Raw genomic sequence first — 14,041 nt, forward strand, 5'->3', positions numbered from 1 at the left:
AATAAAGAGGTATCAAAGCTAAAGCAAAGCCGTCCAGGAAAACAGAAGATAATAGGCTTTAGGAACGAGGGTTTGAAAGCCCAGGAGATGTGCAACAGCCAACATGGAGTTGGAAAGCTGGAACTGAACACTGTGCAAAGCCTAGTACTTCAAAGCAGTCTAACGGACAGCGTGTGTGGTAAAATAATCCAAGAAGAATTGAATCACCAGGCCTCCTGTGCCACACACAGAAACAGGGTATGAACTTACAGTATCTCATGGTGTAAGATCCCCAAGCAGGAAGATATATAAAAATTGGGCCAGACTCAATGAACTCCTATGGCCCCCAACAAAAGGAAATATGAACCCATTCTGGAGAGGCTTTCATAACCTAAAGCAATTAAAAAAAAAAAAAAAAAAAAAAACAGCAACCACAACATCAACAGCAAAATCTAATCCTCTTGAACAGGGGTTCTGGATCAACATTACAAAGCACAGTAAATAAACCATTATGAGGGAGAACCACAAAGACAGATTAATCAGCACTCAAAACTAAAAATAATAAAGCAATCAGTAAAATATTTTAAATTATTTAAAAGGATAATAGACACCATAATAAAAGAATAAAGATAGTACTAAAAAAAAGGCTGATTTTGACAAATATGTTTTTACAAGTAAAGAACAAAATTAGTAACAACCCAATCGAAAAGTTAAGCAGAGAATACTACAGCTGAAAAGGATATAATAAACCACAAAATAAAGATGAAAATATCAACTATACGCAAGGTAAAAAGACTTGGAAGATATGACAGAGAAGAGACAAGAAGAGCAGAAATGATAAGGTTCAATGATGTTAATAAGAGTTCCAGGAGGTGAAAGTGAGAATTTGGAAATAGAAGTACCTAAAAAGATATTGTTGAGAATTTTCCAGAACTGAAGATACAAATCTTTCAACTGAAATAGTACACTTGAATCCCAAACATGATAAAGCTAAATCACCCCTAAAGGATAATCTACCCCTGAATACAGGATTAAAAAACATAGATTCTATACCATGAAATGACAATTAGATTGAGTACTGTTTTCTTATCTACAACAACAGATATCTAAAGTCAGGAGTAATGCCTTCAATGTGAAAACAGAAATAACTGCCACTCAGGATTTTATACTCGGCCAAAATAGTTATTCAAAAATGAAGGCCAATGAAAAAAGTTTCAAATGAACAAAAGATGAGAAACTTTTATCTCTTATTCACCATTTCTGGAAACATATCCAAAAGATATACATGAAAGAAAACTGAATCAAAAGGAAAGAGTAAGAGACAAGAAGCGATGGAGAAAAAAGAAATCCATAAACATCCTTGTAATTCTAGGTGATCACTGAATGATGGAGAAAACAATTAGTAACTGTTGGGTGTTAAAAAAGAAGAAAGAGAAATAAAATGAAAGGAAGATGTGAGGAAGGTCAAAGTAAGGTATTTTAAGTTCAAGTGAAAGAAAACTAGTATTATTGATTTTAAACTTTTGTTAAGTAATCAAAGTTTAAAAAAAAAAAAGAGTAGAGGGTAATAATGAAAAAAGAAAAAATAGCATACTTTCAAACCAGCAGAGGGAGAAAAATGAGATTAGGGAAACTTGATTAACCAAAAAAGGTAGGATTAAAAAACAAGAAGTCTCAGATCAATATACTGTAAGTTGACCCTTGAACAATGTGGGGATTGGAGGCCTGACCCTCCAGTAAAAAATCTGCGTATAACTTCACGTTCGGCCCTCTGTATCTGAGGTTTCGCATTGCCGGATTCAACCAACCACAGATTGTGCAGTACATATTAAATGAAAAAATTCCTCCTATAAGCGGACCCACAGAGTTCAAACCCATGCTGTTCAAGGGTCCACTGTAGTAAATGTCTTTTGAATTTGCATTTATTGTGATTATGATTTGAGTTCATTTGTATCTTACATACTTTGAACGTTTTAGCTACCCAAAATGCTTGGATCAAAGAGTAATTACACTGTGCATTGTAAAAAATTTATAATTGAAAGTGGAAAAAAAAATTTTAATTAGAAATTAAAACCCAATTATAGCAAAATTTGCCAGTTCTAGATTTCTATCAATTGTTTGAGGAATAAAAAAGTCACACAACTCCTAGTTTCCAGTCCAGCATGAAAGAAGCTAGAAGTCACCACTGCATTCTAACAAGTAAAAAGCCAACCAGACTGAAAAATCAACAGCACTTAGATTCATCAGAGAAGTGAAGTTATACAGCAAATCACTGTCCCCCAAATTGGAGAGAACAACACATATATACAGAAAAATACAACTTACTGAGGAATCAGCTGAGAATCAAGTATGAAGCTCACATTCCAGAGACACAGGTTCACTAAGACTGAGACCTAATCACAGGACACTTCTCTTCCCCTCACACTTCACCACTTTACTAAGGGCAGTTCTTATCCAGTATATTGTGTCTGGCTATCAAGAAAAAATTACAAGACATACTAAAAAGTAAAAAAGAGTTTGAAGAGAAGGGGCAAGCAACAGAACTAGACTCAGATATGGAAGAGGTGTTGGAATGATCAGACCAAGAATTTAAAACAACTGTGACTGTGGTGCTAAGGGCTCTAAAAGATAAAGTAGACAACATGCAAAAACAGATGGGCAATGTAAGGAGAGAGATGGAAGTTCTAAGAAATAACTAAAAAGAAAGCTACAGATCAAAAATAACCTAACAGAAATGGAGAAAGCCTTTGATGGAATTATTAGTAGACTGGACATGACTGAAGGAAAGAATCTCTGGCTTGAGATATCTCAATAGAAGCCTCCAAAACTGAAAAGCAAAGAGAACAAAGACTGAAAAAAACATAACAGAATATCTGAGAACTGCAGGACAACTACAAAAGGTGTAACATATATGTAATGGGAATTCCAGAAGGAGAGGAAAGAGAGAAAAAAAGAAATATTTAAACAATAATGACTGAAAATTTCCCCAAATTAATGTCAGACACCAAACCACAGATCCACAGAAACCACAGGAAGCTCAGAAAATACCAAGCAGGATTAATGCTAAAAGAACTATACCTAGCCATATCATTTTTAACTATAGAAAATCAAAGATAAAGAAAAAATCCCACAATAAGCCAGAAGGAAAAAGACCTTACTTACAGAGGAGCAATATAAGAATTATATCCAACTTCTCAAGACACCATGCACGTAAGAAGAGAGTCAAGTGAAATATTTAAGGTGTTGAGAGAAGAATTCCCCAAACCTAGAATTCTATACCCTGTGAAGTTTATAGCACTGAATGCATTTATTAGAAAAGAAGAAAGACCTAAAATCAATCACCTAAGCTTCCACCTCAGGAAGCTAGAAAAATCAGGGTAATTTAAATCTAAAGTAAATGCAAGAAATAATGAAAGAGCAGAAATCAACAAAATAGAAAACAGGAAATCAATGGAGAACATCAACAAAACCAAAAACTGGTTTTTGAAAAGATCAATAAAATTTATAAACTTCTAGCCAGTCTAACTAAGAAAAAGAAAGGACACAAATTACAAATATCAGAAATGAAAGGGGATATCACTATAGATTCATGGACGTTAAAAGGACAATCAAGGGATACTGTACATAACTCTATGCCCCAAAATGTAATAACCTAGATGAAATGGTCCAATTCCTTGAAAGACGCAATCTGCCAAAACTAACATAAGAAACGGACAATCTGAAGAGCCCTGATCTATTAAAGAAACTGAATCAATAATTAAAAACCTTCCAAAACAGAGAGCACTAGGCACAGGTGGATCACTGGTGAATTCTATCAAATGTTTAAGGACATTTATATAATGTTATATGTCAAATATATTCAATTTAAAAAAATTTAAGGAAGAAAATATAAAAATTCTCTATAATTCCTTTCAAACAACAGAAACAGAGGGAATATTTTCTTACTCATTCTATGAGGCCAGCATTACTTTAAAACACAAACCAAGACATTACAAGAAAACTACAGATAAATATCTCATGAACACTGATGTAAAAATCCTCAAGAAAATACTGGCAAATCAAATCCAACAATGTATGAAAAGAATTATACACCATGATTGGACCCAATTCCTATGTGGGGGGTGGGGGTTTCCCCCACCACCAAGCAATCCTGACACCAGCTGGGTGCCCTATAATTCAACTCAATTCTGACACTATCTACTTGGAGAAAGCATCAGATTTCGCAGGTTAAGGGCTCAGTGCCACAAGACTGCCCTCCACTTCAGATGCCAGTTACAATCCCAGATTGTTACCTGTGCTTCTGACCAACAGGCCACAGACTCAAAGGTCTCACAACTCCTTCCTTCAGTTTGATTAATGTGGTAGCAGGGACCTCAGACACCAGGCAGAAGTCCAGGTTGTTAACTGTACTTCTGACTGACTGGCTATAAATCAGAGGTTCCCATGACCCCTCCTTCTTGGATTCAATTAATTTGTGAGAGCAGCTCACAGAACTCAGGAAACTCATTTAACTCACTAAATTATCAGTTTATTGCAAAAGATATTAAAGGATATGAATCAACAGCCAGATGAAGGGATACGTATGGTGAGGTCCTGAACAAAGGAGTTTCTGTCCCCGTGGAGTTTGGGCCCTGCAGGGTGGCATGTGGAAGCATTCTGGTTCCCCAACCTGGAAGCCCTATGAACCTCATCCTTTTGGGGTTTTATGGAGGCATAATTATATAGGCGTGATTGACTGAACAATTGACCGCTGGTGATTGATTCAACCTCCAGCCTCTCTCCTCTCCCTTCCCTGAATGGGAATGAAAAGTTCCAACTCTCTAATCATATGGTTGGTTCTCCTGGCACCCAGCCCCCATCCTTAGGTGCTTTCCAAAACTCACCTCAAAAACATAACAAAAGACACCTTTATTACTCTCATCACTTAGGAAATTATAAGGGTTTTATGAGCTCTGTGCCAGAAGCAGGGATGAAGACCAAATATGCATTTCTCATTATAAATCACAATATCACAACAACCAAGTGGTATGAAAGGCTGGTTCAACGTTCAAACATCAATGAACATAATCATTTCATTGATGTATAAACTAAAAAAGAAAAATCACACAATCGTATCAATAGATCCAAAAAAAGCATTTGACAAAATCAAACAACCATTCATGATAAAAACTCCTAGTAAACTAAGAATAGAGGGGAACTTCCTCAACTTGATAAAGAATATCTACAAAAATCATATGGCTAACATCATACTTAATGGTGAAAAAAATCAAAGATTTCCTGCTAAGACCAGGAACACAGCAAGGATGTCCCATCTCACCATTGCTTTTGCAACATTGTACTGTAATTTCAAGCTAATGCGTTAGGACAACAAAAGGAAATTAAAGGTATATAGATTAGGAAGGAAGAAATAAAAATGTCTGTATTCGCACATGAAATGACTGTAGACGATCTGAAAAGATCAACCAAAAAGCTCAGGAACTAATAAGCAATTATAGCAGAGTTGCAGGATACAAGGTTGATACACAAGTGAATTGCTTACCCAAATATCAGGAATGAACAAATGGAATTTGATATTAAAAACACAACACCATTTACATTAGCATCCCACAATATGAAACTTAGATACAAATCATATGAGATCTATATGAGGAAAACTATGAAACTCTGATCAACAAAATTGAAGTAGAACTAGAAAAATGGAGAGATGTTCCACGTTCATGGATAGGAAGACTAAAGAGTCAAGATGTCAGTTCTTCCCAACTTGATTTATAGACTCAATGCAATCCCAATCAAAATCTTGGCAAGTTATTTGTGGATACTGACAAACTGATTCTGAAGTTTATACAGAGAGGCAAAAGACCCAGAATAGTCAACACAATACTGAAGAAGAACAAAGTTGGAGAACTAATGTTACCAACTTACTATGAAACTATAGTAACAAAGACAGCATGGTATTGGTGAGAGAATAGATCAATAGAACAAAGTATGGAAAGAGACCCTCAGATATACAGTCAAGTGATCTCTGATGGAGGAGCAAAGGCAACAAATGAAGCAAAGATAGTCTTTTCAACAAATAGTGCTGGAACAGCTAGACACCCACATGCAAAAAAATGAATCTAGATACAGAACTTACATCTTTCACAAAAATTAACTTAAAATGGATCACACACCTAAATGTAAACCAAAACTACAAAACCCCTAGGAGATAACACTGGAGGAAACCTAGATGATCTTGGGTTTGACAATCACATTTTAGATACAATCCATGAAAAGAATCCATGGTAAACTGGACTTCAGTAAAGATAAAAATTTCTGCTCTACAAAAATCAACATCAAGAGAATGAGAAAACAAGCCACAGACTAGGAGAAAATATCTGCAAAAGATATATCTGACAAGGACTGTTACCCAAAATATATAAAAGAACTCTTGAAACTCAACAGTAAGAAAACAAACAACCTAATTAAAAAATGGGTCAAAGATCTTTACAGACAGCTCACCAAACAAGATTTAAATAACTCATAAATAGCAAATATAAAAAGATGCTCCACACCATATGTCATCAGGGAAATGCAAATTAAAGCAACAATTAGATACCACTACATACCCATTAGAATGGCAAAACCCAGAACACTGACAACACTAAATGCTGGTCAGGATGCAGAGCGACTGGAACTCTCATTCATCGCTGGTGGGAATGCAAAATGGTACAGCCACTTTGGAAGAGTTTGGCAATTTCTCACAAAACTAAACATACTCTTACTATACGATTCTGCTATTGTGCTCCTTGATATTTACCTCAAAACTTATGTGTACACAAAACCCAGCTTTATTCAGAACTGCCAAACTTTGGAGGCAACCAAGATGTCCTTCAACAGGTAAATGGATAAATAAACTGTGGTACACCTAGACAATGGCATATTATTCAGCACTACAAAGAAATAAGCTATCAAACAATGAAAACACATGGAAGAAACTTAAATGCATGTTACTAAGTGAAAGAAGCCAACATGAAAAGGCTATATACTGTATGTTTCCAACTATATGAAATTGTGAAAAAGGCAAAACTATGGAGACAATAAAAAGATGAGTGGTTGTGAGGGGTTAGGGGAGAGAAGGATGAACTGGCAGAGCAGAGAATTTTTAGGGCAGTGAAACTACTCTCTAAGATACTATAATGGTGAATACATACCATTGTACATTTCTTCAGATTCCTAGAATGTACAACACCAAGAGTGAATCTTAACGTAAAACACAGACTAAGCGATTATGATGTGTCAATTTAGGTACATCAATTGTTGTTAATTTAGGTACATCAACTATTGTCAATTTAGGTACATCAATTGATGCTAATAATAGGGGAGGTTACACATGTGTAGGGGCAGGGTTATATGGGAAATCTCTGTACCTTCTGTTCAATTTTGCTGTGAACCTAAAACTCTCTAAAAATCGTCTTTTCTTTTTTTAAATCAAGTAACAGTCTCAACTATGACAGATTGCTCATCACCACCACCTTGTGGGCCAAGAAGCAAAAACAAAATACAAAACAAGATACCTTCAAAAATAAGGAAAGAAACAACTACCTCATTTCATCAACCCAGATTCCATCAATTAAAAGACATATTATTTCAGGTTCAACTAAGAAAGAAAATACTGCCAATTAAACTATGACACCATTAACTTTAAGTGGAATTCCAATTTCATAGATATTAAAATGTGTCTTAAAATAAATGAAATGTGGTATTTTGATTTTCCTCAAGTTCCTACCAGTGTTAGAGACTAAACAAGAATAAAGCATCTTAAGCTGAAGCATAAGAAATTTAGGAAATGAGTCAGTAATACTAGGACAATACTAAAAGAAATATGAAAATATTCTTCTGTACTTTTCAGGCATCAATTTTAGATAATTTAAGGATAGAAATACAAAATGTTGGATTTTATTATCTTCTCAGATGCCATCTAGCTTTAAAATTCTTTTTTCAGGGGCTTCCCTGGTGGCATAGCGGTTGAGAGTCTGCCTGTCGATGCAGGGGACACAGATTTGAGTCTTGGTCTGGGAGGATCCCAGATGCCACGGAGCAACTGAGCCCGTGAGCCACAACTACTGAGGCTGTGCGTCTGGAGCCTGTGCTCCACAATGAGAGGCCGCGATAGTGACAGGCCCGCGCACTGCGATGAAGAGTGGCCCCCACTCGCCGCAAGTGGAGAAAGCCCTCGCACAGAAATGAAGACCCAACACAGCCATAAATAAATAAATAAATAAATAAATTTTTAAAAAATATTTTAAATTATTTTTTCAGATTTTAATAGTTCTACACATTATTAAATTTGTCCTCAGAGTAAATGAAAAATTTACTGACATCATAATAAGGGTAAACACTTTCTGAACATTCTGAGAAACATTTTCAAATATTATCTCATATAATCCAAGTGAAGGTGGGCTTCCAACCCAGAAATGCTGACCCCAGCGTCCATGCTCTTTCCACTCCAGGATACCAGGCTGCCTCCAGAATACCACGAGAGCAAACAACATGACTGGCCTTGATATACAGATTTCAGACAAGCCCTTCCCACTTCCTACTTACCTGGCTGAAGCCTTAAACCGCTCTAAGAACTGAAGTCTCAAGCTCTCATGGCCAGGGAGGTCAATCAAGGTCAGGCTAGTGCCCTAAGGATGCCAGCAATAATATTAATGTTTCAGTCCGAATTCACATTTACAATATAAATCTTTCATATCAGATCGCAGGTATCAGAATGGTACCCAATTAATGAATCAAAAAAGGTCACTGTAATTGATTAATAAATCAAACAAATGTTCACAGAGCATCCTCTATTTATAAATCATGGAGTGAAGGCTCTGGAGATTTAACAATGGACAAAAACATGGTCCTGCCCTAACAGAGTTTATCATATAATCAGAAAGGTCAACATAATGTAAAATTACATGTAAATGTAAAATTACAACTTTGATCAATGTTCTGAGGGTACGTGAGAAACCTGACCCTGTAAGGGGAAGTCAGGAAAGTCCACCTGAGGCTGGGAAATATACCAGTATGAATAAAAGCAAAAACATGTGAAAAACAGTAATAAATATTCACAAACTAAATAATATAAGAACCTACATTTTATCATATAACATGTCACCACTGCAGGGATCCCCAACCTTTATAAAAACCAAACATTCTTTTATATTTCTTCTGCAATCTAATTTTAAAATATATGTCCACTAGACACACCATTTATTTGTTCCAACTCTGTCAATATTTTTTGTCAATTCTTGATCCAGGTGACAATCACTGAACAGGGTGGGGTTGTGCCACTACAGAGCAGACTGATTAAGTGCCCACTTACATGCTATTCATGCCAGGCTTTCATTCTTGAGCTCAGGTTCAATGCAGATGTGGCTATGCTCAAACCTAAGACTCTTGGGTATAGCCCCGGTACATTTATCAGACCCATGGATCATTTCTCATATGTTCTACCTTCTCCACAGCCAGCCTCAACCACTATTCAGCAGAAGGGAGTCAGCATTATGCACAGATTTGACATAATTAATTACAGCTGGATACACTGTGACCTGTCACTTAGTCTGTTTAATCTTTTATAGGTAATACACAAAGTATATCAGTCTTTTTTCTATTTTTATACTGGTAGTGTAGGGACCTCAGGTTGGGACCCCCTATCACATTTCATAATCAGCACCATAACACATATTATAAACAATCCATAAGGTACACTACTAAATACGTTACTATTTTGAGAGACTAAATCTAAAACATAAAGAGGGTGGGAAAAGAAGTAAAAAAGAAGGGAGGGATGTTTTACATATTCAATAGAAACATGCAAGTCTTATTTGTAATGTTAAGTTTTCTGATAGCTGTATTTAAAAAGTAAAAAGAAATAGGTAAAATTTTAAAAATATGTATTACATAACCCAATATATCTAAATTAGCCTTTTCACATATAAAAAAAAATTCAAGAAATTGGTATTTTATATTCTTTTTTTCATCCCAAGTCTTCAAGATCTGATGTATATTTTATACTTATAGCAGCCCTCAATTTGGACTGGTCACATTTCAGGTGCTCAACAGTCGCACACGATCAGTGGCTACTCTGTTGGAAAGTACAGGTCTAAGGCATACCCTGGAATACCCCACTTAAAATATCTAGTACAAGTGCCCCAAGAATGAAAGATCTCCCAAATCTGAAATTTCAAAATCTGAATCCTTGGGAGTTTAAAAAGGTCTGAGTCAGAAACAGTGCCATTATTGAAAAAAAGAAAAAAATACCTCTAAGACATTTAAAAGGATGTCTCTTTATCTTTGCTTACAATGTTTAATACTGGAGGTACCAGAATAGGGCGAGGCGGGGGTGGGGAGAACCCAAGGAGAAGGAGAAAAAGTCTCTAAAATCACCATTCTAATTCATCCATCTATACATCTAATGCCTCCAACCAGTCACTCACCCACCTTCCTTCCACTCACTCACTAAATACTTACTAAGCATTATAATTGGCTTGGCAGTCACTATCTACATTCTGGGGCCACACAGGTACATAAAAAGTCCTTCTCACGATTCCTTATTGGTGTTTTTTAAATATACTCATATCCACTGCAACACTGTTTGTAAAATCAAGACTGTAACAACCAAAAAACTAAACGTCTGTTAATAGAGCTCTTACTAAATAAAAACTCAACATTAGTTGACAGGAGTAAAAGCTTTCTGATTATACTCTCTTCACATTCAACTGTGATCATGTACTACTTTTCCATGTGTACCTGTAGGATTTTTCTGTCATGTCTCAAAAGTAAAGGCTTTAAGAAAGGAAACAAAAATTGTATGGTATAGCCACATAATGGAATACTATGCAGGTCATAAATCAACCTGGTAATACTATGTATGCAAATGAGGAAGAAAAAATGAAAACAAATCCGAGCTGTATCAATTATATTGTTAAATTAAAAACAAACACGAGGGGGGAGAACAGTGTTAAAAAAGAAAAAAGATGTACAGATATGTTTGTATAGCATAGACCATCTGGAAGGCTATACAGGAAAATGACTACCTCCAAGGAGAAGACTTGTAAGAAGGGACAGGAAAGGCAAAATTACTTTTCACCAAATATCCTTTTTAACCTTTTGAATTTTTGTCGCATATACATGTACTAAAGAAAAAGGCTTAATGCTCACTCTTAAGAACTCATGGTAAAGTTGGAATTAAGACACAGAAACAGAAACTAATAAATAATCAGTGTGCATAAGGTACAACAAAGCAGGGGAGGGCATGATTAAGTCCACTGCTTGGATGGTCAAAAGAAGAATTTGTCACATGCACAATATTTATCCATACAAATAAGCTATGAACGTACCTATGCCCTCAGACTTATTTATCCTAGAAATGTCTTTTCCTGACACACCAAAGTAAAGTAAAACTGTCAGACTCCCCACATTCTAGGAACCTCTTACCCTGTTATTGTTGACTCTGTAGACTGCAGAGCTGTCAGTGATGGAAGTCTGAGTGTCTCTGTAAAGGCCTGTTAACAACTGTAAAACAAAACAAAACAAAACGAAACACAATAAGGGGGAGATCAGAGTAAACAGATAAATAGCAAACCTAAAGAAAGTAACTTTGCTCTAACTCTCCTAGGTGTAAGGTCAAATAAATCAATGTTGCTTGCAATAGCTGAAAAGGACCATATTAGGTTTTTTTTTTCTTTCTTTGCTTGTAGAAAAATCTTATTAATTGCAAACTTCATTCCCCTCTCCTTAACGAGAGGAGAGGGATAACTATTATTTTTAAACTATTATTTTCAAATAATAGTTTCAAATGGTTAGTGGCCAAATTTACTAACCTTCCATCAACATTTACAATCATCAAAGTGGAAAGGAAATAATTTATACTCTCAAAAAGAAGAGTAATAAGAAGAAAACCTCTGCTACTCTCTGTAGCAAAAACCAAACATTTAAAAATACTACGTGTACTCAAAATAAATATTAGTGAAAAGAAGCCTAAGTAGCCAATAGGCAGAAGAAGAATCACCCTTTAAAAAAGTTTCTTTGACAAAGTCTCAGAGAATTAATTATACACTCTATACAGATTACTGCCCTCTATCTCCTCAGCTGTTCTGGCATCCTTAGCCATGACATGAAAGTAGTTAGTATATAAAACCCTTAAATGGGATAGGGTTAAATGTCAGTATCTGGCAAGTACAAGAGAATAGAAATGGTCAAGAAATTCCAGTTTAAGAGTTTTTCAAGAGTCTTTTCGTCCTACCAAGTGATTCAAGAATTAACTCCCCAACTTGTCAGCACAGCTTCTTTTCCAAAGTACACCTCACAGGAATAATGGGGTGCCCTAAAATTTCCTATCAAGTTTAAGAGAGGTGTAAATCAAAGCATTTACTCTGACAAAAAGCAATGTTTTCCCGGAGTCACAAAGGCCAACAAGAAGAACAGCTCTTTGACTGCTCCTTCTGCTACGGATGAACTTCCAGAACACTGTGGAATAGAGAAAAACAACCAAAATTATGCCTTGATTATCAACAACATGCATGTATGGTTGGGCTGTGGGAAATTAAGTCTACCACAGAACACTTCATTCACCTGCAACTTACTTCCATTGTTATTACCACCATTATAATCATTATTGTTTTAGGGACTCCGATGAGTGCCTGCCACTATCAACTGTCAGTTTTTCTAATTCTGCACCCCCTACACCGACGGCGTACTCCTCAAGCGCAATCTTGCTTATTAGCTTTGTATCCCCAGCGCCCAGCTCGCAAACATAGGACGCTCAAACTTGGAGCGACGACCATATGAGTCTCGGTAGCAAGAGCAATGGAAGGGAGAGAACCGCGCGCTCAGGCAGAACAGGGACTAGTAACGCTGCGCTGCTCCTGCTGCTTCAGGCAAGAGGGCAGGTTGGTATAAGGGGTGAGTCCCCCTCTCTAGACGCCCCCCAGGTGCCATGTCCGTTCCGCGTCAGCGGTCTGCACAAGCCCAGTCCAAGCTCGGATCCCCGCCAGCCCTGCACCCGCCATATCTACCGGCCGCCTCTTTACCCAGCGTCAGCAGCACCGCGACGAGAGCCACCACGACTGACAGCAGCGTCGGGTCCTTCTGCCGCAGTTCCTGCCGCAAGGAGTCCAGGTAGAGCTGGAAGGCGCCCCCAACACTGTCGCCATTCCCCATCCGCCGGGAGTCCGCGGAAGCCATGGCTGAGCTCTTGCTACCCGGCACCACAAAAGCAACGTGGCCCTCGGCTCTGCGCGGGCGTCCGAAGCGGAGCATCACGGGAGTGGTAGTTCCTAAGTTATATTTCCTCCTTCGGAGGCCGGGATCCCGAAGGTCCTGATGGTAGTTGTAGTTCTCTTGGACACTGCGCTCCCGCCGAAAGACTGAGCTGCCAGACACAGGTATGAGTGACACGCTCATCCTTTAAGATATGAGTCAAATGTCGCCGCTTTCTTCATGGTTGTTGACAAAATGATGAATGGATAAAATGAATGGCTCAAGAAATCTCTGCTGAGGATTTCTAGTCGCTCCCTTCGTGAGTGAGGTGTCTTGTGAGGAACTCAAGCATTACACAAACATTTCATCGGAAAATCACGTGGCACGAGGTGTAACAGAAGATGTAAGGTGCGGTATGGGAATGCAGAAAGGGGCGCCTAGTCCACATGGGCTCAGAGAAAAGCTTCTGGAGGAAAACGACAGGAACTGAGCCGTGACGGATGAGTTAGCCTCTGCAGGCGAAACAGGAGAAAGGGTGCTCTGTGCAGAAGAAAAGAGCAATTCAGTGTCCCTACACTGTAAATCCAGGGCTGCAACTGAGATACCTACGTTAAGGGAACCAGCCAGGAAAGTCAATGGGAGGGGCAGGGCCTGTTGAAAACTGTCACTCCTGCCCTAAGGGGGCAGCCACCACTCTGCCAGGCAGGTATGTGGGAGCAAGGTGGCCAGTTCTTCAGTTTTTCAAGAGAAGCCAGAAAGAAAGGTCTTTAAGGGAAATTTCCCACTTTTTAAATTTCAGCAAGTAATGAAAACTTGTAGCCCAAATAAAACACCT

General features: G+C 37.6%; 1 protein-coding gene across 1 annotated transcript in view; it reads right to left on the bottom strand.

Annotated features, from left to right (window-relative positions):
• The window catches only part of SRPRB (SRP receptor subunit beta), a 38,429-nt gene extending 24,648 nt beyond the window's left edge, over positions 1-13,781 (bottom strand). Inside the window, exons 1-4 of the mRNA XM_067033775.1 lie at positions 13,038-13,781; positions 12,380-12,474; positions 11,443-11,520; positions 8,563-8,645 (exon numbers count right to left, since the gene is read on the bottom strand). Coding sequence (XP_066889876.1) covers positions 8,563-8,645; positions 11,443-11,520; positions 12,380-12,474; positions 13,038-13,410 — 629 coding nt within the window. The 5' untranslated portion in view covers positions 13,411-13,781. The remainder of the gene's footprint in view (positions 1-8,562; positions 8,646-11,442; positions 11,521-12,379; positions 12,475-13,037) is intronic.
• Between the last annotated feature and the right edge of the window lie 260 nt (positions 13,782-14,041).

The sequence above is a fragment of the Kogia breviceps genome, chromosome 5 (assembly GCF_026419965.1).
Source record: "Kogia breviceps isolate mKogBre1 chromosome 5, mKogBre1 haplotype 1, whole genome shotgun sequence".
NCBI lineage: Eukaryota > Metazoa > Chordata > Mammalia > Artiodactyla > Physeteridae > Kogia > Kogia breviceps.